Genomic DNA, 27,799 nt, shown 5'->3' on the forward strand with positions numbered 1-27,799 from the left:
CTCTTCCAGAATGAATGAGTGCATTTCAGTGGGATTTTGATAGGAAGTGGAGGAAAATGCATGTGCTTAGTTTGTCTTACACAGAGTAGGTAATTCATAGGTATTTATTGAATAAATCAATTAACACTGTTGAGAAAATTGGGCAAAGCATACTTTTGTTTACATTAGAAAAATTATGACTGTAGGATATGGGAAATTAAGTGAATCCTTTTTCTATCATATATTTGTAATCCTTTTAAGTTTATCCTATTTTAGGAAAGAATCTCATTGGGATTAAAATTTACCAGTGAAGGTAGAAAATGAGAAAGCTGCCACCTCTCATAATTTTTTTTTAATTAAAGCCTTAATTTCATTTTGTTCCTTTTTAATGCTTAGCATAGTGCCTAGCATGTTGTAAGTATTCAATAAATGATAGTTATTATGTTTGTTTAACTTAAACTCTTTGTCTCTCATTTTCATCATCTAAGAAAATGGGGATTAATATATGTAAAGTACTTGAAATAGATTTTGGCATGTATAGTAAGTGCTACATAAGTGCTAACGATTATTCTTTGATCCATGAAGAACTATTTATTTTTTTTCTGTAAGGCTTTCTGTGATCTTCCTAAATTGAATTAATAGTTTGTCTATCTGTATTCTGCTTGTAATTTATGTCACAGCCCTTATGCTAAATAACATTGATTTGCTAGTTTGTGTGTCTCTCTACCAAATGTGGTTCTTGATCACTGGGACCTATCTTTCTTACTTTGGTAGTCTTGGTGCAGAGTCATTGCTTGCCACATATTGTTAGTCCCTCATTTTTGTTGGGTCTTAATGGACGAGGAGAATGATGTGACTGGATCATGGTGGTGGGGTGCATTAGTGGGAAGTCTAATGTGACAAATATGCTGACACCAGATTGTAAATAGTTGAATAGCAAATTAAAGATTTGATCTTGGGCCAGCCCCATGGCCTAGTGGTTGGGTTTGCACACTCTGCTTTGGTGGCCCAGGGTTTTGCCGGTTCAAATCCTGGGCACAGACATGGCACTGCTCATCGGGCCATGCTGAGGAGGCGTCCCACATGCCACAACTAGAAGGACCCACCACTAAAAATACACAACTAGGTACCGGGGAGCTTTGGGGAGAAAAAGGAAAAAGAAAAAATCTTAAAAAAAAGAATTTTATCTTTATTTTGTATGCCATGAGAGGCATTTTTGATTACTGACCATGTTACTTTCATATTTTAGAAAGATAATTCTGAGTGCAGAGTAGAGAATGCACTGGAAAGAAGAAAAGATACTGGAAAAAATATGTACTTTTCCTATTTAAGATGAAATGCCTATCTATAGACAATGGTCAGACTTTTAAAATCAGTCTTAAAGAAATGGGTCACATTCATGCTTTCAAATATTCAGAATTGACATTACAACAACCTTTGTTTCCCTAAATGATAACTTTTTATGTATGGAGGTGGTATCTAGATGGTGCTTACAGTTCTTGGTAGATTGGAGAGTGGGTGTGTTTGTTTGGGAGTGGGAAAAAGGAAATATAACAGTGGCTTGGATTTGGAGTAGAAAGTCCTACTTTAAAAAATGCATTCCATTATAGATTTATATTAAAAGTTTCTTTTCTCCAAGTAGAGTTTACACTCATACTTTTCTTGAATTCCTAAAACTTAACACCAAATATTTGTACTCTGAAGAATGAAAGTCCAAGTTTTGTGTGTGTGTAGGACAGAATGAAAGTTTTGGAAGTGAGATCCAAGGGCTGTAAAGAGAGGCTTACAGTCTGCTAACAAAAATAAGTTATGCTCTAGATAACTTGGTAACTGTTCTTGCTAGCGTAGATGCTGCAAATCCTAGCTTCTCTCTAATTCAGTATTAACTTCTCCATTTTAGTCATGTTTCTCCCCATCCCAATGAAAATGAATATCCTTGCCCCTGGGCAATTTGGAACATGGCCTCCCTATACATGTTAATGGCATACCCCACGTATATTCCCATGTTTTCTAGTCAATCTTCTAACTGAAAACCTAGAAGGACATATAAATGGGGATCCCAAAGTAATCCCTCCCCCTTGATATTTTGTAAGATAATTATATGTTAAATGATAGAAGAATCACTTTGGGGAGTCACAAACTCCTCTGGACTTAGGTTTGTTTGTAAAATGAAAGCCTGGAGCTCCGAATTCACCTACCTGATTCTAAGCTATAGCATGTGAATCTTGGTTAGGCTCATTATATTTGTGGGAATCTATATGTATCTATCAAAATTAACTCTTAACATCTTTATGTAACAAGTCATGCACTATTTCATTATAAAGAATATTAATCTTGTATACTTCCTGAAAAAAAGATGTAGGATAGTGAAGATGGTTAAGTTCAGGAGGGTTTTTAAATATATTTTAGAAAGATCTTGTGCTTTAGAGTCAGAGACTAGGATTTCTGTTAGTCACTAGATGTGTAACTGGGTGCAGGTTACTATGGAAACAAACTCAGAAGAGTTGTCTAGAAAATGCTTCCATATGTACAGTGCCTAGCACATCCTTATGAGATAGTCATTACTATTAGTACCTTTCTTGTTATACAGGACAAGTGAAATGCCTTCTGGAAAACTAATATTGAAAATGTTGGAAAATATTTAAAATAGTTACATAGCTGAGTAAAGTAGCAAGTAAGGTGTTAAATGGAAAAACATGAAAAGGACTACTGTTCCTGCTAAGTAGGACAGCTTTATTTTATTTTATGTGAAAAACTTGTGTTCTAATTATTAGTCATGCCTGGGTTTGAGGAATTTTTAAGTTTCATATTAGATTTAATGTGATACTGAAATTCTTTCCATATTGAAAGATTTTAGAGAGACTGTATATCCTATTGAGAAAGAAATCATGTACAATCAGAAAGAACCTGATTAGTTTGAATCAAGGCTAATTCTACATGAGTTTATAATGTACATGTATGTTTCTTACTTGAGAAGCATCAACACTATGCAGTGAATACCTTTGTTTAGGTGACATGATATAAGGAAGAAAACTGCGTAGCAAATGATCAGGTAATGCCACTTCTTTCTTTAAAACATTACGATTCTAAAAGCCATTTCAAACACCACACTTTGATTATATATATATGTTTCTCATAACTGGTAATATCAGAAAGCACCCCCAAAAAGAAAGCGCATTTTTCTTTTTTTTAAGTTTCAGTATAAGAATAAAACAAAGTGAATGACAGACTGCACTGTTAGTGGACGTAATTTATATAATTTGTGGGTTTTTTTAGCAGAATGAGTTTTTTCCATGTAGTAAAATGCATTTATTCAAAAAAGGAGAGGTACAGCACATTATAATTCCAAGGACATTTTTATATTAAAAATGCCAGTTTTTTGGCTTAAATTGGAAAGGGTCTCATTTAATACCTGAACAAGGAAATTCATAATCAAGGCTGAAATCTTGTCTATGTTACTGTATATTTCTAATTAAATGCTATTTTAAGCTTGTACATTTTAATCATGGTTATAGATATTGTACAGGAATATACTGAACGTATAACCTTATTATATTTACTAGACTTTGGTTGAATTCTTTACAACGTCAAAATATTATTATGATATGAAACAACAGAATTATTTTTACTCTGATAAAAACAAGTTCTGAATTGAGTCCTTCATTGTACTGTTCTAAAGAACTCACTTCTAATGAGCAAGTGTTTAATATCACATAGTTAGGAAGTCATTATATTATTAAAACTTGAATTTTTTCTTTAATTATATCCCAATATTTTGAATATGTATGTGTTTCAGGACACTTGAAATTAAACTATAAACTTTGATGATATCTTAACAACATTAAAAATAAATAAGATCTCCAAGTAAACACGTTTCCAGATCATATTGCCATTGTGCAATGAAGCTGTTGTCTGAAGACTAAAAGCTCTGCTTGTTTGGAAAAAATCAATGATTAGGGTCTTTATAAGCAACTGAGGTTCTGTTTTCTTTCTAAACGTTCCTTTACTAATTTTTCCAAAGAGAAAAGATGCTCGTCTGCATCTTCTGGCACAAGGTTTCTCATAGAATTTGCAAGTTCAAAAAGATATTCTGAATTTTTTCCACTTGGACCAGCTGCGTGAAAAATTTGCTCAGCAATGTCTTCCAGAGGTGCAGGACCAAGATAATTAGGATTATCATGTGTTCCAATATATAGCAACACAGTGAATGGTTCCGTTGTGGACTCTTTTGGATAAAAACTGACTGTTATGGTCCTGTAGCCTCCCTTCTCTCTGAAGTCAAGGTATGATTTTACTTCTTCTTCCTTTCCTACTGGTAGTCTGTAAGCAACACCCCATACACAACCCTGTTGAAAAATGAAAAGAATATATTATTTAGTATTTACAAGGCTAAAATTGGTAAAGATATGTTGTGATCTAAGAAAATATTTTTTATATTCATAGAAATCAATGCAGTTTTGCTTCACTTAAAGTGCACTGAAGAAGTACATACTACAAGTAAAGGAAATCAGCATTTTAAATTCTTCAATTTGAGTAAATAATTTCCTTGCACATGAAGATATTTCTTTGTTTAAATGTTAAAAATTATGTCTTTTAACTGATGAGACTGAAATGAAAAATATCAGGTCTTCATCTGGTCATTAAAAATATGCTAAATTTTTAAAATTTAAAGCTCAATCTTTAAATCCTAAAGCTTTAAATCCACCAACATTTTATTGGCGGTATAGGGCAGTAGTTTCCCAACTGCTTCAGGGAGTGTTGTAGCAACCTGGAGCCTACCTCAGGGGCTGTCTGCATGAAGCATTGGCATGCTGGATAGCAGGGCTTTGATACTCCAACTCTTTTCAGCTAGAGCTGTGTCTCATTTATCTTCTTACATATTAGGTGTTCCCGTGTTTGCAGAAAGGGGTCTGTGTTTTAAAAGCTTGGAAATAAGGCAATCAACTACTTAAGGCCATAGCAGGTTCATTTTATTTGTTTCTTCACTGCCTAAACTTTCAAATATCCTTTGTAAATTACTCCATCCAGAATACTTTTGTCAAGAGAGCCCAGGAACAAAGTGTCAGTAAAAACAACATACTTTAGCTGCAAAGATCTTTTTTTTTTTTGCAGGGGAAGATTCACTCTAAGCTAACATCTGTTGCCACTCTCCCTCCTTTTTTATTCCTTTTTCCCCCGCTAAAGCCCCAGTACATAGTTGTGTATAGTTGTAAGTTCTTCTATGTGAGCCACTGCCAGAGCATGGCCACTGACAGACAAATGGTGTGGTTCAGCACCTGGGAACCGAACCCAGGCCGCCAAAGTGGAGCGTGTGGAACTTTAAGCCCTAGGCCATCAGGGCTGGCTTGCAAAGATTTTTTTTAGTATTAATAAAATATCTGTGATATAAGCAAGATTTACAGTTTGTAAATTTTCTAGGTTCTTGACAACCTTTAATTATTAAACTTTAGGTTGCTAAGCATCTTCTTGAATGAATTAACATTCTATAGAAACAAAGTGCTGTTTATTAACTTTAATTGGGAGTTGTAGGTATCAGTTTGAAGCCATTTTTATAGATGCTTTTCCTAATGTAAATTATGAAAAGATTTCATAATTTCACCATTATTCATCTGCTTTTGCTAGCTGCTTGATTTTTGTATATCAAAGTTCTTTCCATAGTTAAATCTTTAACTTCAGAATATAAAATTTTGGGGGTGGGCCCTGTGGCTGAGTGGTTAAGTCTGCCCGCTTTGCTTGGGCAGTCCAGGGTTTCGCCGGTTCCGATCCTGGGCATGGACATGGCACCGCTCATCAGGCCATGCTGAGGCAGCATCCCACATAGTGCAACCAGAAGGACCTACAACTAGAATATACAACTATGTACTGGGGGGTTTTGCGGAGAAGAAGGAAACAAAAAAGATTGGCAACAGATGTTAGCTCAGGTGCCAATCTTTAAAAAAAAAAATGCAAAATTTTGAATCTCTCTCTCAACAAAAGGATTGAAATTATTTAAGAAACAGAGGACAATCAGATAAATAAAAGTTGTCTAGTGCTCCAAACCTCTTTAAAAACCTATTGTGCTATTGATAAAATTAGGCAATAAAGAAAGTGATAATCCCTGACTTGGATTTTTTTGCTGAAGATATTAGCCTTCTGGCAAATGTGAGGAGAGCTTTAAGGGTTCCATTTAATTCTCAGTGGCGGTCTGGCTGTCTGAGGGCTGGCTCCGTTAATGTCAAAGGGAATCACAAAATTCTCAGAGAGGAGTTCTAGACCCAGTTAGTTCTAATGGTCTGTGATGACTGTTAATAAAATTTCATTGATTATTAACACTGAAAAACATCTCAACATTTTATATGATTAAAGATTATACAAAAAAGAATAGTTATACCATACCCCAGGATCTTCAACAAGAGTCACAACTCTTCCAGGCTGTTTTAAAAAAGTAAGAAAGAAAATTTTTTTTCTGAATTAAAGTTCATTAACTGAGCATTAGCAACTTATTACTGACAGAATATTTTAATTTCAAGTTCATACTAAGAACTTTTTTTAAAGCACTTATTTTTAATGATAAATTTTAAAGTGAATTAAGTAAGAAAATCTACCTTTTCCAAACTATCTTGGCCTTTCTAAAAATTCCCTTCAATTTGTATGTATTAGGTATATTATGTTCATTTAAAAATGGATGTATTAAAAAACACCTATAACTAAAGTGTCATCTAAAATGAAAGGCAAAAGGAAGAAGCAATTAAATAAAAGTTCTGGTCGTTTCTTTTCCTCTAGGAAAAAAGAGATTGTCATAGTTTTGTTAGGGGACAAAACATGACATTCCAGGGTGTTTTCCTATAGGGAAGTGGTTCTCAAACCTTAGTATAGATCAGAATTACTTGGAGGGCTTGACAAACACACATTGCTAGGCCACACTCCCAGAGTTTCTGATTCTGTAGTCTGGAGCTGTCTGAGAATTTGCATTTTTTTAAAAAAATATAATTTCTGCTTGGTGCCAAAGGCTCTGTATGTACCTACTGACATGTTAACATCATTAGTGAGAATGTTGAGTTGTAAGCCACAATTTTACCTACTTCTATGCCCATTGTCTGACACATAGTAAGCCTAAATCATTCAGATATTTGTGACATCTTTGTTTGTTTCCTTCTAGTCTTTGTCCATTTGTATAGATAATTTGTAATCATGCAACACATGGGATTTTGGGTTATGTTTCTTATTTAATTATATTTTCCTGTTAGTCTTCTTATACATTTTAATAGTTGCATAATAGTCTATCATCAGTGAAGTATAATTTAAACAGTCCCATGCTGTTCAGACATTTATATTTGACTTGTTTTCTACTTAAGATAATGCTATAATGAGGATACATATATTGGTGTGGGTCATGTAGGTATTGCCATATTACTTTCAATTTCAAAGTGAATTAGGAGCTATTTATTGAATACCTACTCTGTGTTGTAGAGAAGATAAAACCTTGATTCTTGCTTCTAAGAGCTTATACGGTATTTCTGAAATATTAACTTAAAATGTGAAATAGGTAGAGAATACTTAAGGGCTAAGATGTATGGTATTTATAAGTGCAGTAAGAATTCTGAGTCTTGGGTGGTAAGAAAGGAAGACAAAATTCTGGCGAAAGGGCACTGTGACTCATGATTCACAAGTGAGGGCCTAGAGGCAGAACTAAATCAGACCAAGTGTCTGACTTTAGCAGAGGGTTCCCCATGTAGGGAGATGCTTCGGAAAGATAGCTGGAGAAACAGGATAGAGTCAGATTTGAAAGGCCAAAGAGTGGAGTTGAAATTAGGGGACAGTAGAAGGTAAGAAGCCACTTAAATTTAAGAGAAATCAGAGATAAGGAGCTGCTGTGGCACTTGAGTAGCAGGTGACTGGCGTGATAAAGGAAGTGTTTTGGGAAGATAAGTGTGGTAAAGTGTATAGTGTGCAAGTTAGAGTGGGAAGGAGGTAGACTCTGAGTAAGAAATGTTAGTGGTCCAGGTGACAAGTTCTGCACTCCACCTTTCCTTGCCTCCCCTTACATCCAGCCCAGTCACCAGTTCTTGGTAGCTCTATCTTCTAATTATCTTCTGAATTTGGTTCCTCTTCATCCTTCCGTTGCTTCCTTAGGGATCTTGCTGCCTGCCTCTAGTTTTGCTTCCCTCCAGTCTGTTCCCTACTTGGTGCTAGAATTACTTTCTGGTGCAAATTGGGCCACTTACTCCCATGCTTTGAATTTTTCAGGGTTTTAATATTCTACAGGATAAAATATACTGGTGGCCAGTATGGAATGCCCTTCTTTATATCCCTGGGATATCCTCTCCCCCTCTTTCCATAAAGGCTTGGTTGACTCCTCAGACTACTTTCCAGCAGCTCCTTCTCCCCAACTCTCCTTTAGGAGAGTTGCTCCTTTGATTTATTTCCCTTATAGTACTTATCAGGCATTGTTGTTTGTACAGGTGTCTCCCACATATTTGGAAGTGCTCGTAAGTGCTTGTTGAAAGGAGGAAGAGGGGTAGTAAAGTCCTGGACTTAGATAGTGGCAGTTGAAACAGAAGACAAAGAAAAAATAAATGGATCCCTGTGACTGTTTATGGATGCTACAGATATAGACTGTTGGCACTACTGATATATTTACTAGGAAATATTTTCTAAAACTTAAGTGCTCTGTCCCTGAAATAAATATATGTTATTGAGAAACAGTGTAAGTGCACTTAAATGCTTTTTTGGGGAGATTAAAACTGAAGAAGGGGTCTTTCAGGCTGAGTGGGATTGGAAGATATTGTGAAATATGAGTCACGATGGGTGCTTTCATTGGGTAATGAGTAATATTTCTGATCTAGATCTAGAAAAGTTGGGGATTTATTAAATGTTCATAATTATCTCGTGTTAAAATGTTTCCTTTTTTGGAAATTGAAATATATTCTAAGTAATTCTCTCACATTTAAATAAATCCTTAATTTGGTGAGAAATTGCCAGTTTTGTTATATATAAATGAAATGCTTAATTAAACTTAGGAAGAAATTAAAGTTTAATGAAGCAAAAAAAGTGCATAATAAAGCAAGTAGGTTTGGTATTTTTCCCACAAATGTCACACTGCAGTATGTAGAAATGAGTCTAACATTTGTTCAATAATATCACATTTCATATGTAATGATGACTAACTTACTAGGAGCATATGTTGCTGTAAAAAACATAGTCCTAAATAGCATCTGTGTCATTCTTACTAATTTGCTGGATATTTCTGTGGCCTTTTGTATTCTTGTTTGTTGGATAGTTAATATATATATAAGGCTGCTGATCCATTATAATAAAAAATGTGAAGTAAAAGAATAATGTTCTTTCCAGTTTTTTTAACGGAACAATATACTTAGAAAATGTTTAGTACTTAGTTTTTCCTTTAATTTGCTATGATGGATTCTTTAAATAAAAGTAGATGTAAAACTATTAGCCGTTGTAGTTTTCCCCCCTAACTTTCCAGCCCTATAGTTTAGTAAATTTAAGTAAAGAGAGAGAGAGATTGGCTTTTATAACTTCCTTCTTCTTTTAAAGCATCATGAACTGTTGTATTGACTTGACAATTTATCTGACAGCGTACCTATCTCCGTGTGCTAACAAACATATACATTTTGAGAATCATACATTTAGAGTAGTAAAATATGCTATTATAACCATATTCATAAGTATTTAATACTTGGTCATTAAAATGGGAGCCTGGGCAAAGCCTTTTTCTCTTGAGAATGTCAGTTTTAAGTGTTCATATCTGACAACTCAAAAGGCATTTTATTAAACTTAGTTCTTTAAAGTCATAAATATTCTATAGCTTTCTTGGAGATACTTTGGCCATGAAATTTCTGATGGCCTATCAGTGTGCATTTGCTCTTAGTCATTCCCCTGTTTTCAAGTCATCTGTTTACCTAAAAGCCAAATTCTTAATTCACCACCTCTAGTTGTGGTAGAACAGCTTCTAACTCAGATTCTTTTTGTGATTTTAATCCAGTCTCTTTTATGAGCAGGTGCCAAATACTTCACAGCTTTCTCTCTTCCCCTTTCCATGACTGCAGGTATTTCTTTCGAATTAACCCCAATTTCTTTCCACATCTGCTTTCTAGAATTTTAGATATTGTGCATTTGGGCCAATATTAATTTCTTTCTCAAAAACAGTAATCAAGCTCATGTAACTCTGAGAGTACTTTAGAGAACATATAAGCAATAAAAAATTTTGTACTCTTCCAAAAGTTTAGAGGTTAACTAAAGCAAGTGTTCAAGTTATCCAAATCGTTAGTTACCTAAAACTTAGTTTTCCTTAGCTTCTTCTGCAGCCCGTGCAAGGCTGATCTGCATAAGCAGTGAACTGCTACTAATTCTCTGTACACGTCTACTGAGATGAATGTCTTTGCATGACTGACTGAAAAATGGATCAAAGAACTTACATTTCACATTTATAATTTCGAAGAGAGCCATGGAGAAAGAAACATTAAAATAATGCTAGATAAAGTAATAGGTACTATGTTACTAAAGTAATAAACGGGGAACTCATTTAACTTCACTCGTACCTGACAACCAAAGTGATCAAACCAAGCTCCTTAATAACTGGAGATAATTTTGGAAACTAGTTCTGTGACCTTAGGTGTCATAAAATAAAACCTTTGGGAAGATATAAAGAAATCTCAGAAATAACATGCATGTTTAAACTCAAACCATTGAAAGCCTGCCAGAATTCAGAAAATGCCAACAAATTTAATTGCTGCACAGCTGAATTTGCAAATTGATTTCTTTCAACTACATGGTGACACGAAGATTGATCTTGCTGCCTGTTTTTAATTTTTTGGGCAGAGGTTGCCAAGAGATGGGGCCCCCCTCCCAGTACATCGGACTTGTGCGAGCTTGTGGACTTGTGCCCACGGTTTTTGCCTCAAGAAACTAACCACCAGCATCTCAAGTGGCTTCGGAAGAAGTGCCATTGGTTTGGGAGGGAGGCAGGGGGCAGCTGGCCGAGGAAGTTGCAGAGGTGTAGCAGCATCATCCCTAACCTACATGCTCGGCTTTCGGAAGCGTTTGGGTATGGGTTCCGCAGAGCTGGGCCAAGAGTTGGCGAGCGGCGCTCTAGGGGCAGTAAGTGTGGAAGACTGGCTGGCACCTCACCTTGCCGGGGATCCCACGGTGGTCCGTGCTGCCCTGCCAGAAGCGTCTGCTGAAGCCTGTGATGTATCCGACCACCTTGTCCTGATAGGGGAAGTCCACCTTCCAGATCAGCGACCCGTAACCAAAAACCCACATCCTTCCTTGCTGCTTTGCCGCGGCGGTGGTCGACCCCTGGGCTGTGGTCTCCGCGGTGCGCGCGGGGACAGCTGCCTCCCGGACGCAAGAAACCGGCTGTGCGGCGCAGGCGCAGTGGCCGTCCTGCCTGCTTTGGGTCGCAAAGCACACTGGGACTTGCAGTTTGAGGAACGTTTTCCGGCGCTATCTCAGTCAATGTTTTATTTCCTTGCTTAGGGTGTCAAGAAGCATTTACTTTCTGTATACTAAGCAGTGGATTTCTTCTGCAGCTTCTGTAATCACTCTAACCTTCTTCTGGTGTGCGAGTGCAGAGGACTACAGTACCCACAATCCTTTTCTGGGATTCGTGGCTCTGAGGTTGGAACTGCCTGCCTTCTTCGAACCCAGGAGGGGAAGAAGCTAAAGGGCCGGAGTCGAGCGAGGCTGGTGTGGTCTTGAGAAGAGATCTACGGGCACCGCAGTTGGCACGTAGAAAAACATTTTGTTTTGCTTTGAAAACTGGATTTCTACCCATATAAAGGAGCAGCTAAAGGAGCGCAAGCTGGGAATGTAATACATATTTGACCTTTTTTACATTAAAAAAAAAAAACTGATGCCTTTTAACCTTTCAAATAAAAAAATACCTTTTTACCTTTCAGAACGCTTACTGCAGAAATTTTACGCCTGTGAAAGAGCTACTATTATTACAACAAAAGTTGGTTACATATTTAAATTTTACGGGCTAAACGACCTTATTCATCTTTAGTATTCTCAGCGGCTCACTCAGAAGAGAGTAGTCAAAGGTTCTTGGCTCATGTACAGGCTTTGGCAGTGATCTGGGGAACCTCCTGAAATTATATACAAAATGAAGTCTGTGTGCATTTTTCTAGGAGGGACTTTATAGCTTTCATGAGTTTCTCCAACAGGTCAAGAATCCTAAAAAATTTTAAGATCTCCTGGTTAGAGCTACTGCTCCAGAATGTTGTTGAGGAAGATCACTTGAACCATCGCACCTGTGTTTCTGTATGTGACAACAGAAGCCTTACCAAATGATTGTTCTTTCTCGAGAATTTCTAACTATTTCATGGTCTTTAGCATTATGAAAGAATGCTAAAACACTCAGGTCCAAAAAGTAGTATTTGTGCTCTTAAGAAATCAGCAGGAAACTGCTCCAAAGAGAAACTTAGTTTAAGAATAACCAAGTCTTTACATATTTTCTCCAGGTTGTAGTTTCACAGTGCCTAGGATGGTAAGTTTCTCTCCACCCCCAATTTTTTGGAAAAATTTCAAACATACAGAAAAGTTAGAAAAAGAGTATAGTGACCGTTCTTATACTTTCCGCGTGGATCCAACAATTAATATTTTGCCACAGTTGCCTTACTTGTTTTTGCTCTGTATATACTTTTTAATCTAAAACATTTGAAGTAAGTTGCATGTGTTATGCCTTTTCACTGCTAAATACCTAAGAATAAGGACAATCTCCTAATAACTATAATGCCATGATCACATCTAAGAAAATTAACGATAATTACATCATCAAGGATCTATTCCATATTCAAATTTCCTTAATTATCTCAAAATTGATTTTTGTAGCTGATACTTTTTTCACCAATCCAGGATCCAGTTGAGGTTTATACATCACATTTGGTCGTTTGTGTACTTTCTTTTAGTCTAGAACATAGGAAGGTTTTTATAAAAGGAGATCCTATAAACAGTTTATTCATGTTAACTAGTTGATACCAAGGTTTGAAAGGAATGATCCTGCTTTTATAGTACATTTCTTTTGGTTTCCCCTTCCCCTAAGAAGCTCAAAGACATTTCTAGTTCTGATATGTTTTTCAGATTATTGTCTATTAATCTGGATCCATTAATATTATTTGTGAGAAAAGCTAGTAAAATTTGGAGAGGGATTCATACCTGTTTTACTTGAATGCTGTTTGTTTTTCCTTAAAGATTGGCACCTGAGCTAACAACTGTTGCCAATCTAATTGTTTTTCTGCTTTTTCTCCCCAAATCTCCCCAATACATAGTTGTATATTTTAGTTGTGGGTCCTTCTTGCTGTGGCGTATGGGACGCCGCCTCAGCATGCTGTGTCCATGCCTGGGATCCGAACCAGCAAAACCCTGGGCCGCCGAAGCAGAGTGTGCAAACTTAACCACTCAGCCACAGGGCCGCTCCCTCGAAAGCAGTTTTTTTTTTTTAAAGGTTTAATTTTTTTCCTTTTTCTCCCCAAAGCCCCCCAGCACTTAGTTGTATATTCTTTGTTGTGGGTCCTTCTAGTTGTGGCATGTGGGACACTGCCTCAGCGTGGCCCGACAAGCAGTGCCATGTCCGTGCCTAGGATTCGAACCAGCGAAACACTGGGCCGCCTGCAGTGGAGCGCGCGAACTTAACCACTCGGCCTTGAATGCAGTTTTTAATGTCTTTAGAGTAGTAGTCTTGTTTGTGTGTTTTTCCTACATAGAAAAAACTTTTCTTGTATTAGATGAATATACTCATAAATTGCCCCAAAATGTGTGGTTTGTTCTTTTTTTGTGAAATTTGGATGTAATGGCTTTGATTGGAAGTTAGCACGGTTCAAAAAAGTATAGCTTAGCATTCAAGATTCTGCACTGTTTGCCTTTCAGCTCCCTCTGTAACCTCATTTTCCTACTCTTCTTTGTTTACCTGATCCTCTTTCCAAAGTGAACTAATTGTTTCACTTATTCACTGTCCCTTACTGACCCTTTCTTGTTCATTTTCATAATTTTGGTCATGTCTTTCCTTTTGCCTAAGAATGCTCTTCTGCCCATTTTCTCATTCTCGTTGGCCCATTATGGCCCAACTCATATCCCTCACCAGGTTGAAGTAGTTTCTCCCTTCTTTGACTACCCATTACTCTTTATCTGTACTTCTCTTATGACATTTTCTGCTTTCTATTTTGAATCATATGCATTTATCATTTCTATGAGACTGTGCATAACTTGAAATAGAATCTGTGTGTATGTAATCTTTATATCCTCCACATTGCTGATCATCTAGTTGTTGCTCAGTAAATAACTATTAACTGAATAATTAAATGTTCTGTAATAAATATCTTCACGTTCCTAGTAATGGACCAGTTGATCCAATCAGATTAATCCATAGCTAACATTAGCTGTTTGGCTCACTATAGAATCAACTCCCGCAGTTTACAGCTTTGTATTTAAATGTGACCATGAATAACTTTAAATTTACTACAGGAAATGCTGTGTGCTTTGTTTTAACCTCTTTTCTCAAATCTTCCTTTTCTAGATGAATTATTTAGAATGGGGTTGTAGAAAGTTTTTCACCTGTATTGGATTAGACATGTTAGCATTTCGTGAACTACCTCCTAAGATCATTAGAAAACTAAGAGGAAGGATGGGATCGGAGTGTTACTGAGAGGGGCTGCCCCTTGGAAGATAACTATTCCCCTGAGAATCATGAGTCTTAGCCCAGCCTGCTTCATAGCATGATTAACAAGAAATTGTCTTTGTAAGAAGCATATACTGAGAGTTACACGGGACACTGACTCCAAGGAAACTTGAAATGAAGTTTGAAGAGAGATGGTGAGGAAGAAGGCAATAATGCAGTGAAGAACTTTCTGGGCTGGTGCAGTCTGTGATCTTTCCTACAGAAAAGGGCTATAAATTTATTCTTGAGGCTCAGCATTGCTGGTTGTTAAATGGCTGTCTCTGCCTAATAGTTTGCATTTGTGATTAACTGGAAATGTTTAGCTCTCTCATCAACAAAGTTTCACAGAGTGCGTTTTAGTCGGGTGTGAGCAGGAGCAGAAGCCTGCAGGAAGGAGCTGCTCAGACTACATTTCCAGAGAAGGAATGATAGAACACTTAAAACTCCCTTGGTATCTTTAATAAGAACATTCCAAGGAATCCCAATTCCCCAAACAGAGACTTCTTGGTTTAGACCCTAGCAGAGGCTGTGGCTTGACAAGTCACTTTCTAAAACACTCTAGGCTCCTCCTCAGCAGTCACGGAAGAGATACCAGACAGGCCCACTTCGATCTGCTAATCTCCAGGAGTTCAGTGTTGTTTTATTGACTATAGTGTTTTCTTTCTGCCTTGTTTTGTAGACTGGTCAAAGGAATGGATTTTACAGAGGCTTACTCTGACACATGCTCCACGGTTGGACTTGCTGCCAGGGAAGGCAATCTTAAAGTCTTAAGAAAACTACTCAAAAAGGGACATAGTGTTGATGTTGCTGATAACAGGGGATGGATGCCAATTCATGAAGCGGCTTATCACAACTCTGTAGAATGTTTGCGGATGTTGATTCGTGCAGGTAAAGTAAATTCAAGGTATGAGAGGCTGGGCCTGCAAGCTGGATTAATAAAACATTAAAAAATGCTAATACATGACTTATTAACAGTAGTATTTGTTTCCCTTTCTTTAACCATAAAATAACTGCCTGTGCATTAAGAATGGTATGATTGCCTGCCTTAGATTATATAAGTATGGTATTCTAGCTGGACATCTGTAAATGCTGTCCTTTATACGGAAGTGCTTGTGCCTGACTGATTTTTATTGTCTTAGGTAGGTGATGTGGCAAAAGTAGTCTGCTGTTTGTTTTTAAGCGTTTGATGGTTACTGATCATATTTTTTCTTTCTTCCTTTTCCATACAAAAGGAAAAGTGTTACTGAAATTGAGGATGTGAGGGGTTTTGCTTGAATTAGCTTTTTTAAAAAAATTCTTTTCAAAAGTTCCTTAACTTTGGGAATCTTTCCAATTATGTTGACTTTGTGTTTGCTGAGGACACAGTACAGAACAGGATGGACAAGATCTCTGCCTTTATGATGCTTATATTCCTGTCAGGGGAGACAGTCAATACCTAAACAATTAAACAAGATAGTTTCAAAAAGTAAAACAGGTTAATGGGACGAGAGTAATGCCATGCTGCTGCCTGTCTCTTCCCAACTTTGTATTCAGTTGCCTTCCTGCTTGTGGCTTGAGGTCAGCCATGTGGGAGTATTTACACCACAGAAATCAGCCAGTGCTACAACCAATGCCATAAACTCGCCTTATTTCCCTCTCTGAGAGTCGGTTACACATTTAATAGCACAGTACTGAGTGAAGGGCTCAGTAAATGAGACTAAATGAGAGATTCTGACACTCAGGAGATGGGGACTGAGAAGAGAATTAACCGTGATTGAACACTGCTTTTTTTTTTTAAAGATTGGCACCTGGGCTAACAACTGTTGCCAATCTTCCTTTTTTTTCAAAGATTGGCACCTGGGCTAACAACCGTTGCCAATCTTTTTTTTTTTTTCTGCTCTATCTCCCACAACCCGCCCCCGTACACAGTTGTATGTCCTAGCTGCATGTTCTTCCAGTTGTGGGATATGGGACGCCTCCTCAACGTGGCCTGATGAGCGGCGCCATGTCCGTGCCCAGAATCTGAACCCTGGGCTGCCACAGCAGAGCGCGCGAACTTAACCACTCGACCATGGAGCCAGTCCCTGAGCACTGCTTTTTAACAATGGTCGTACCAGATGCTTGATTCATATTCTTTATCTAATATATACAAAACTGCCATTGAGGCAATGTTAATACCATTTTATTGGTGAAAAGACGAAGGCTCAGACAAGTTGACTTGTCAAAGGTTGTATAATAAAGTATTTTTTTTAACATATTTCTCTTATTCTAAAGCTCACGTTTTTTCTGCTATGACATGCTTCCAACATTTAATCAAAGTGAACATTTTTAGCATTCAGTTAAATAGGTTGAATATAACACTGTGTTATAATACTCAGTGAACCATTTACATTTCATTGATCATGGAAATTCAGATTCTTCTTCTCTGCGTATTTATCATCACTAGGTATAGCACTCAAAATTTAGACTTCTGGTGCCATAGCCAGAATTACTAACTCATTACCTCATGGATGGGAAAGAAAGTAATCTTTATGTTGTTTTTGGTGTGTTTTTCTGTTTTTTTGATTGTCCTGTTTTGTTTTAAGGGTTGAGGAATGGCAAGCCTAAATTCCCAAATCATAATACAGGAAGTTTGTCATTACTACTTTTTAAGTCACATGTTCTAGAGTCTTTTATAGTTGAGTGTTTAAAGATATTAGGAAAATAGACTGTATGTCTCAAATTTTAAAAAGCTTAATCTCTAGTGACAAAGGCATGAGTTCAGATATTCTTTTCTAGTCAAAAAGCTCATTCCCAATATACTGTTATGTGTCCCACATCAGAACAGTGTTGTTTATGTTACAGTTTTTTTCCCCTTAGCTGCTGAATAAACTTAGGCATACTTGTGACTAAATGTTTGAACTGTCTGTTAAGTCATCTCTCTATAATTTTTAGAAATTTTGAATATCACCTTTATTATTAATGACTGTTCTTTTTTAGGCTTGATGTTTTTGGAGGATAAGATAGCCACACATAGTTAACTATTTTTTTTTGCCACCTGAGCTAACATCTGTTGCTAATCTTCCTTTTTTTTTTTCCTACTTCTCCCCGATGCCTCCCAGTACATAGTTGTATATTCTAGTTGTAGAACCTCTGGCTTTGCTATGTGGGACGTTGCTATGCCTGATGAGCGGTGTCATGTCTGTGCCCAGGATCCGAACTGGCAAAATCCTGGGCCACCGAAGTGGAGTGTGTGAACTTAACCACGTGGCCACGGGGCCAGCCCCCATAGTTAACTATTTGAGTAGTTCATATAAATGGTCAAATAAGATTTTCTCCCTGTACTATTACTGCAGTTCACTATCAAGAGATAAACTTTGGATAAAACTAATTTATGTGCAGTTCGTACACAAGGGTTAGGGTAGGGACAGGGAGATAGGAAGTAGGGTTTGCAGAGGGTAGGAAGCAGCTATATGACTTACTTTTGGAGGTGGTAACATTTTCAGGCTTCCATGAGTTTGGTTGTTTTCTGTAGTTGGAACTAGTGTCCAAAATTCTATCAGATTTGGTTATCTAATTCACTAACTAGGAAAATCAAGCTAGAAGGAGGCAGAAGAGCTGCATAGCCTGGGTTGCTTTAAAAATGTTTTATAGGGGCCAGCCCCGTGGCTGAGTGGTTCAATTTGCCCACTCTGCTTCAGAGTCCATGCCATTTCGCTGGTTCAGATCCTGGGCGCGGACATGGCACTGCTCATCAGGCCACGCTGAGATGGTGTCCCATATACCACAAGTAGAAGGACCCACAGCTAGGATATACAACTATGTACTGGGGGGATTTGGGGAGAATAAGCAGAAATAAAAGTTTTATATGTTCCCCTGGCTCATCCGTTTTTTAAATTAATAAAGTCCATAGTTTATTCAGATCCCCTCCCTTTTAAAAATGATTATAACCTAAACTTTTCTGGATGGTTCAGGTTCAGGAATATTGACCAGTGAGGAATGGTAGTTGACTACTTTGTAAAAGGTCTAGCTACGTATGAGGAGTATTTTAAAATGATGAGGAAGTACAAATATTTCTAGTCTTGAAGAGTGAAGTGAGGTCTCTTCTGCTTGATGATGGCAACAGCACCTTTATATCTATAGCAGTTAACTTGGTATTGTGGGTTAATCTTAAAAGTTTCCTAAGCAAGTTTGACATTTCTGTCATTCTTTATATTTGCTATACGTGTGTTTTATATGATTCGTAATTCTCTTGTCTCTCGTGGCTCAGCTGATATACATAAAAGTGTCTTTTTTTTTAAAGATTGGCACCTGAGCTAACATCTGTTGCCAATCTTTTTTTTAAAATTTTCTTCTACTCCCCAAAGCCCCCCAGTACATAATTGTATATTCTGTATATTCTAGTTGTGAGTGCCCCTGGTTGTGCTATGTGGGACAGCACCTCAGGACGGCCTGATGAGCGGTGTCCTGCCCACGCCCAGGATCCGAACTGGCGAAATCCTGGGCTGCCGAAGTGGACCGCGCGAGCTTAACCATTCGGCCATGGGGCCAGCCTCTAAAAGTGTCTTTTGTCACATAATTTCTACCTCCTTGAATTTCATCTAATGTTAGTAAACTGCCAGAGATTCCTAAAACATACCTTTTATTAGTGCACTAAAGTATGAAGGTACTCAGGCCTACACAAAAAGAATGGAAGAGTCTTAAGTGGTTAGAAAGGTTTTGCTTTACTGTCTCTTCAATTTAGATCCAGAGTTTAGCCTAAGAATCATTCATGGTCTTCTCATTCAGATTGGAGAAGAGCATTCAATTGTGGTATGGATTACTTAGAAATTTAATATACATATATATGTATTTCACTTTAGCTTTCAGTTTAAAGTATTAAGACAAATAGTGAATTTGCTTGTCTTCTTTCCTGTATTGCTGTATTGGATGTTTGATTTAGTAGGTACTGAGATTTCATGAAACTTGTCATCTTGGAGGCCAGTAATGATCTTCAGTGGCAATTAATTATGTCATTCAATAGTAAACCATTTACTGACTAAAGGTCACATAAAATCTTGTAATCAGTTATAGTGTATCTCTAACAAATAGTTTTATTTGGCAAATATATGATCTAATTCATAGTACTTTTTATTCGTTCGTGTTAAGAAAATATTATGCTGTCATACTGGGCATGATAACAGATGCCAAAGGTCCTTAGTTAAATAAGGCAGTGTAGCATAGTGATTAAGAGTTGTGTTTAGATGAACCTGGGTTCTACTGACTCCCTCACTTTATTAATGTGACCTTGGAAAGATCACACTGATGTGACCTTGGACAGTGGTTCGGTTTCTTCATCTGTGAGACAGAAATATTCTGTCGTTCTAGTTCAGGCCAGAAACTGTGGGCCACCCTTAATTTTTTTCTTTTTCTTATATCCCTCATCCAATCAATCAGCAAATCTTTATGTGTGTATATGTGTATATATATCTGTGTGTATGTATACACACATCCCACACACACAATCACATCACTTCTCACCATCCTGACAGCCACTAATACTTTTGTCTGAGTCATGTCATCTCCTGCCTGGATTGCTGCAGTAGCCTCCTAGCAAATCTGTTTCTGCCATTGCTTTCTCCGCATCCTGCCATAGTGTAGTCTTAGTATTTCAGAGGGATCCTTTTATAATATGTCAGACTATGTCTCTTTTCTGCTGAAAACTCTGCAATAGCTCCCCATTTCATTCTGAGTAAGAGCACCACTGCATGGTATTTCATAGTATAGATGTATAGATATATTTAATCACTCTCCTGTTAATGGACATTTTGTTTGTTTCCTAAAATTTTGCTATTATAAGTGGTGCTTCAGTTAATATCCTTATATATATCTTTGTGCACATGGTCGAGCATTTCTGTAGGATGGAGTTTTAGACATGACACTGCTGGTGTAAGAAGTGTGCAAAGTTAAAATATTGATAGACACTGCTAAATTATCCACCTGATTAATCAGAACTCTTTCAGTAATGAGTGAAAGAAACCTAGTTCAAACCAGCTTGCACACAGAAAGGGAATACAGTAGCTCAGGTAAATGCTCATTCTGAGTGGTAGGTCTGTGCAGGCATTGCTGGACGCTAGTATTCAAAATGATGTCATGGGACTCTGGGTCTCCCTTCCTCTCATCTCTGCGTTCCTCTGTGTTGATTTATTCTCAAGGAGGCTTTCTTTTTGGAAGTTTTAGGCATACTTTGTCTTTAAAGAGCTCTATGTGTATTCTGGATATTAATCCTTTGCTGTTATATATTTCAGATATTTCACATATTTTCTCCTAGTCTTTTAATTTTTTATAGTGTCTAATTTCTCCTGATGCCTTCAAACCTGTTCCTCTCCACTGACTTCTTCCCTTTATCTCACATGCATGATAGAGTCTCTTTAAGGGTGGTCTGAGAATTTTGTACAGTGAAATTTTTTGCGTTGTGGAAATTATTTTATATCCAACTTTTTCTTAGAATTCCTAACTATAACATAATGTGTTGATGTACATTGTGCAGAGTGCTTGACTACAGCATCTACCTGAAGTTGGCGTTTGTCACCCTTTGTGATTGGCATATCTTCAGTTTGTTTGGGCTCATCACATTGTGGCTCAACTGTTGAGATGAGGTTCTGATCTTAATATTTAACTTATATTAACCTCTACTTAAATATTTAATGTCTACTTCAAACCATGTGGTTTTGCTTTCCTTCTTAGGGGTTTGTAGAAAACAAAATAAAAACCTACCATCTATCAGTTAAACAAGTAAGCAAGTTTATTATTTATGAGTAGAAGGACACCTTGTGTCAGAAAACATAGAGTTGTGGTATCATTGCCAGAGTGTTGTCATCAATGCACAGGTGTTAGTGGCTGGCATTGGGCATTGGTCCAGCTGACATGGCCCCAGTCCTCAAAGTGTAGCCAAGAAAGAACTCAGAGATTGTCCTGAAAGAACTGAAATGCCCATTGGGTTTGTCCATTAGGAAGACTTTAATGCCTTTACCATTTAAAGTTTCAGTAAGCAGGATAGAAGCAGAAACCGCTTTGCCTTCCAGTGAGAAGTAAACAGAGGTTAAGGCATTAAAAACTGAGTATTATGTGCTATTTTTCCAAGAATCCCTCTTGTAAGGAAAGGGAGAGAGCAGTGGTTGATGATCCTATACAAGATAGATAAGGTCCCTTTGGTCCCCCCATATCAATTAAGAAGGGCAGTGTATCATTGGAACTTTCAAAACCAACTTATGTTGGGTCCTGAAAACTTTCTTTAAATGGTATTTTGGAGACTTTCCAAAATCTGTAATGACTGTGACAGTACATAAATATGGTAAATCTGTTGAACCCCTTTGAGGGTTGGGCCAGCTGTTTTATCCTTGTTTTACTCTTAAGGAACCTGCACCTCAGAGATTTAAGTAATTTACCCAAAGGGTAATCCAACTGTAAGAGTAAAGCCAGGATTGCAGGCTAAATCTTCAAACTCCCAAGCCATTGCTTTTCCTAAACCTTATTACCTTCCTAGTCCAGTGGTTTTAGGGTTAGCTAAATATATCTAGTTTTTCTGCAGTTAAATGTTTAAAGATCTCAATTTAGTAGTAAACTGACTTCACTATTTCTCATCTTGAGTGAGAAGTATCTTTTCTTTTCTCTCTTCTTTTCTTCATAGATAATTGCACAGGAGATTTTGTTTCCCTTTTGTAAAATGAGTATGTGTGCAAATCACTAATGGTGGCCCTCACCAGGTGGGGATTAAGGTCTCTTCCTTGAGGGGGGAGTAGCTACATAAATTATTTGGAATTCTTCTGATATTTGGAATATCTCTTCTCTCTCATTTATTTACTTATTCAATCATTTATATCTGCACAGACACCTGAATATTTATTTTATACATTGGGTTATTATCCAATATGATGTTATTTATTTTGTTGCTCATATTGTCCTAGCTTTGACTATTGAGTGCCCTTTCAGATTGGCTCCTGTGTTTCTTTGACATGCCCTCATTTTTGCTTTTTGAGTACTTTTTTGCTTTCTTGACCTACAGGATGCTCCAGGTTCATTTTGTATATTCACGTGCCAACCCAAGAATTAGCCATTCTCCTAGGAGCCCTGGTTCCTTTTATTAGAGAATGATATTCAAAACCAAGGCCTGGGCACTGGGTGTGCTTGTTGCTACTAGCATGTCATTTCTTTTAAGCCCTTTCAGCAGACAGAGCTAGGAAATATATTTATGTGTTGTAAACTATGTGTATACACATAACTATAAGTATTTCTGTATCCATCTGTATTTATGTTAAAGCTAAACACGAGTTCATACTGATATCTGGACTCTAGTCTGGTACCATATAGTTCTTTCTAGTCTTCCTCCTTTGCTTATCTGTAACCTCCCTCTCCAATAGTGAGAAACCTAGCTCTATCTACCATCCATTTATTTATTTATTAAATCTTATTGTACATATAGTGATTTCAGGATTTTTTTTTTGGTGAGGAAGATTGGCTCTGAGCTAACATCTGTTGCTAATCGTCTTCTTTTTGCTTGAGGAAGATTGTCACTGAGCTAACATCTGTGACAGTCTTCTGCTATTCTATGTGGGATGCCTCTATAGTGTGGCTTGTTACGTGGTGCTAGGTCCACACCTGGGATCCGAACCTGCGAACCCTGGGCCGCCTGAAGCAGAGCACGTGAACTTAACCACTACATCACCAGGCCGGCCCCATCAGAATTGTTAATCTTGTACCCTTATGAGAGGCAACTTTACCAACTAGACTACAATGTTTATTTACAGTTCTTTTTGTCTTTAGCCTTACAATCTCTAGTCATAACACCATTTTCCAAAGTTACTTAGGCCAGCGTCAATTTTCTCCACTCCCTCAGTGAGGTTATGTCTTACATTTGTAATCCAATTAGATGTGTTTGTCACAGTCTGCATTCTATCCTAGGATTTCCCCACTGGCCCCCTCCTGGTTGATTTCTTTCTAATTGCATATGTTAAGTATGATTTACTCTTTCTGCTTTAAAGTGTAGTATTTTAAATGGTCAGGATTAAACCTTATCTCTTTTCTTTTTTCTCAGTAGAAGAGAAACTTCCTTCTTTCTTTCCAAAAGAAAATTCTGTGACATCTGTAATGCAACACTAGTCTAGATCTCCTGCCTTTCAGCTATCACCTCTAGTCTCTTTGCTTCTGCTCTCTCCTCCTCTCACTGATGGCCACCTTCCTCTCTACCTTGGTACCAATACCACATTGTTTTACTTATTCTAACTTTAAGACGTGGTTTATAGTGTAGTAAGTCTAGGTTCCTCTCAATACTTTTGTTTATTTTTATAAATTTTTTGTCAATCTTATCTGCCCTCCCCAACCCGTGTCAACTTTACCAAGTATACAACCAACCAACCAATAGCCAGCTCGTTTGGCATTTTGATTAGAATTATAATAAATTTATTAATGATTTTGGGAAGAATTAGTATTTTTATAATATTGAAATTTCCCATTTAACAGCTGTCTGTATATCTATGTCTATATATCTGTGTTTTCCTGGCTTTTTATGTCTTAACCTTAGAGTTTTGTGGATATCTGAATAAAGGTCAGTTTCTGACTACTCTGGGACACACTGTTGTGATAGGAACTGCTAAAATATAACTACCCTGTCTTGCTGTTTAGTTGTGCATCCTGTAAAGTTTGAGGCTGTTTTCTTTGAATATTTGTACTTATAACCTCTTATTTGAATATTATTATGGCTTAGTCTGCCAATTTCATCAGTGAGTTACAATTGTAAGAATTACTTGACAGATGATTATTTTAGTCAGGAGCATTAGTTTTAATTCTGATATTTCAAGGAAATATTATTTAAAGGTTTTAAAAATTTCTTTATTTTTTGTTTTTGTTTATTACTACTCTCAGAAATGCCTTCACCATTTACCTTACAGCCTATTGTGGGTTTAGAATTTTATTGTTTTAGAAGCAAAGGTAAGAAAATCACTTCTCAGTATTATCTTTTGCTGTGGATGTGAAAAAATTTTAATGTAGATGTATTTACATAATTTGAATGTTACTAGAACCTTGAGATTTTCATAACAATAAACCCCAGAAAGCCTTAAAGTAAATTAACTCATAAGTTTCTTATAAACTGTATGCCACTGTTTGATTTCTTTGGAGTACATTTTATTGTTTTCAAAATGCAGTCTCTATTAACTACTAGGTTAGAAAAGGAGTATTTTAAACTACCTTCAGTTATTAATTGAATACAAGGAAGTAATGCTAGAGATGAGACCATTTTTCTCATGGAAATGTAGAAATAAAAAACATAAAATTTATTAATATTTCAGTAAATCTTGCTTAAGCAGATCTTTGGTGCTGCATCCTGTTCAGATCTTCCTTTGGTGTTACTCCTGCCGCTCCGTTCTCCCGACCTGTCAAAAATTAAAGAAGAGAAAATGAGTGTATAAGCAGAATTTGTGTTAAGAATACCAGAGACGGGGGCCAGCCTGGTGGCACAGCGGTTAAGTCCACACATTCTGCTTCTCGGCGGCCCGGGGTTCGCCGGTTCGGATCCCGGTTGCAGACACAGCACCGCTTGGCAAAAGCCATGCTGGGGTAGGCGTCCCACATATAAAGTAGAGGAAGATGGGCATGGATGTTAGCTCAGGGCCAGTCTTCCTCAGCAAAAAGAGGAGGATTGGCAGTAGTTAGTTCAGGGCTAATCTTCCTCAAAAAAAAGAAAGAATACCAGAGAGCTGTTCACAATGTGACCCCTATAGAACTTTTTCCTGATTTTCTAGGGAGTTTTAAACTGAGACCTCCCCTTTAGAATTATATTTTAATGTTTCATTAAATTCTTCTTGGAATTTTTGCTTTTTAATCCTAAGAAATAGAAGTGATATCTTCTAGTTGATGGTTTTTTTTTATTCTTGTATAGATTCATCTGAAAACTACATTAAGACAAAGACTTTTGAGGGCTTCTGTGCATTGCATCTTGCTGCAAGTCAAGGACACTGGAAGATCGTACAGATTCTTTTAGAAGCTGGGGCCGATCCTAATGCAACTACTTTAGAGGAAACCACACCACTGTTTTTAGGTGAAGTATGCTATTTGTGGTGCAGATGCAACTTTTTATTTTTTATTTTTTTGTTAAAGAGACTAAGGTTAGTGTTCCCCTGAGATATTGTCCTTACAGTATGTTCTTGGGCAAATATTATACTGCTGCTTCTTTGATTCTAAAACCAAAAAGGTATTTTTAAAGGTTCCCCCCTTGTTTTCCACCCTTGGATGATAGCGTCTGCGAGTATCTTTAAATGTTTGTTTAAAGTTGTAAAATCTGTTCTGAGCTGTAGTTACCATCATTATTCTCGATGTTCTTCTGAAGACCAGAAGTTAAATCCTATCAATAGTTACAAGGTTACCTGTGAATGTTTGATGTTTGCTTTTGCTGCTTCTTAGCATTAAGAAATTAAGAAGGCTTTATGGAAGAAATCATCAGCTAATCCTTTAATGCCAGTTAATTTGTTGCCTGTATGGATCACTATTCAAACTTCTTCAGTTATGGACTATTTTTTAATTCCTTAAGGACAAAGGCTGAATTCTAGAGGATACACTTCCAGTACCTGTTTCTTTTTCCCTCCCTCCCTCCCTTTGATCCTGTTTGTCTTCAGGGATGTTGTAGCCCATCAAGTTTAGTGGAACATGAGAAAATTATGAGAATAAACATTTGAGTAGAGTCACTGTGTCTGGACTACAGTTTTGGTCCTGTCATATGTAATTTGTATGTTCATTTATTTAATGTATGCTTCAGTTTCCTCACTTACACAATGAGAGTAATAGTACCTATGTAGTCTTTATTGGGCTGAGAATAAAATGAGATGTCTATGAAAGTACTTTTTCCCTTGTGAAATTACAAATATATACTCTTAAAATGTATGTGTATTAAAATTCATTCTTTTTAGTATACAGTTCTGTGAGTTTTGATGTATGCCTAAAATTATGTAATGCCAATGACAATCAAGACACAGAACAGTTATGTCACCCCCAAGATTCCATCATGCTATTTTTTTTTTTTTTTTTTGGTGAGGAGGATTGTCCCTGAGCTAACATCTGTGCCAGTCTTCCTCTGTTTTGTATATGGGACGCTGCTATAGCATAGCTTGATGAGTGATGGATAGGTCCATGTCCGGGATCTGAATGCATGAACTGGGCCACCAAAGTAGAGCGTGAACTTAACCACTGTGCCACCGGACTGGCCCCTTGCTGACTATTTTTAATCAACCTTTCCCCCACACTTTTCGACCCCTGACAGCCAGTCATCTGTTTTCATCCCTGTAGTTTGCTTTTTTGCAGAAGGTCATAAATATATATGGATAATACAACATGTAACCTTTGAGACTGACTTCATTCATACATGTTGTTGCATGTATCAATAATTCATTCCTTTTTATTGCTAAAAAAATTCCATTGTATAAATGTACCATACTTTATCAATTTTCCATTTAATAGACATTTGAGTTGTTTTCAGTGTTTGGTGATTATGAATAAATTGCTATAAACGTTTGCATGCAGGTTTTATTTGACTATGAATTTTCATTTCTCTTGGATTAATACTTAAGATTGTTGGTTCATGTGGTAAAGATATGTTTAACTTTGGGAAACAATTTGAAAGTTTCTTTTAAAGTGACTCTACCATTGTGCATTCCCTCTGGTAATGTTTGAGAGTTTCACTTGCCCCACATCCTTACCAGCACTTGGTATTGAGAAATTTTTCTCTTTTGATTTTACATTTTAGCCATGTTTATAGAGATTTAGTGGTTTCTCATTGTGGTTTTAATTTGCCTTTTTCCTGATTGCTAATGATGTTGAGCATCTTTTCACGTGATTTTTTGCTATCTTTCCTTTTTTTCACTATTACTTTTGTGTTTAGGCATTTAGTTTTGAAATAATTTTGGACTTATGGAAATGTTCAGTAACAGTACAAAGGATTCTTACATACTTTTTACCCCAATTTTTTCTTTTGCCATATTCACTGTATCAATTTCTCTCTCTCTAGCTATTATTTTTTTTGTGAACTCTTTGAGATTAAATTGTAGACATAATGCTTCTTTACCCATAAATACTTCAGTGTGAACTTCCTAAAAGCAATGAAATTCTCTTATATGACTGTCATATTATGATCAATATCAGGAAGTTACCATTAATACAGTACTGTTATTTAATCTATAG

General features: G+C 36.9%; 2 protein-coding genes across 8 annotated transcripts in view; one reads left to right on the plus strand and one right to left on the minus strand.

Annotated features, from left to right (window-relative positions):
* ASB3 (ankyrin repeat and SOCS box containing 3) overlaps window positions 1-27,799 on the plus strand; it is a 105,718-nt gene that overhangs the window by 18,121 nt on the left and 59,798 nt on the right. For 4 of the 7 annotated variants that reach the window (XM_014842983.3, XM_070512106.1, XM_014842987.3 and 1 more), the window contains 2 exons: window positions 15,315-15,523; window positions 25,509-25,667. In XM_014842983.3, the coding sequence (XP_014698469.1) occupies window positions 15,328-15,523; window positions 25,509-25,667 (355 nt within the window). In that variant the 5' untranslated portion in view covers window positions 15,315-15,327. Of the gene's footprint in view, window positions 1-11,620; window positions 11,791-15,314; window positions 15,524-25,508; window positions 25,668-27,799 lie in introns of those variants that run through there. The other 3 variants (XM_070512108.1, XM_070512107.1, XM_070512104.1) reach the window with 2 other exon arrangements.
* Window positions 3,212-11,370, minus strand: CHAC2 (ChaC glutathione specific gamma-glutamylcyclotransferase 2). The gene is made up of 3 exons (XM_014842990.3): window positions 11,107-11,370; window positions 6,355-6,390; window positions 3,212-4,325 (listed from the first exon to the last, which is right to left on the minus strand). Exons 1-3 carry the CDS (start codon window positions 11,239-11,241, stop codon window positions 3,942-3,944), a joined length of 555 nt encoding a protein of 184 aa, XP_014698476.1. The 5' UTR covers window positions 11,242-11,370; the 3' UTR covers window positions 3,212-3,941.

The sequence above is a fragment of the Equus asinus genome, chromosome 6, assembly GCF_041296235.1.
Source record: "Equus asinus isolate D_3611 breed Donkey chromosome 6, EquAss-T2T_v2, whole genome shotgun sequence".
NCBI classification, from domain to species: Eukaryota; Metazoa; Chordata; class Mammalia; order Perissodactyla; family Equidae; genus Equus; species Equus asinus.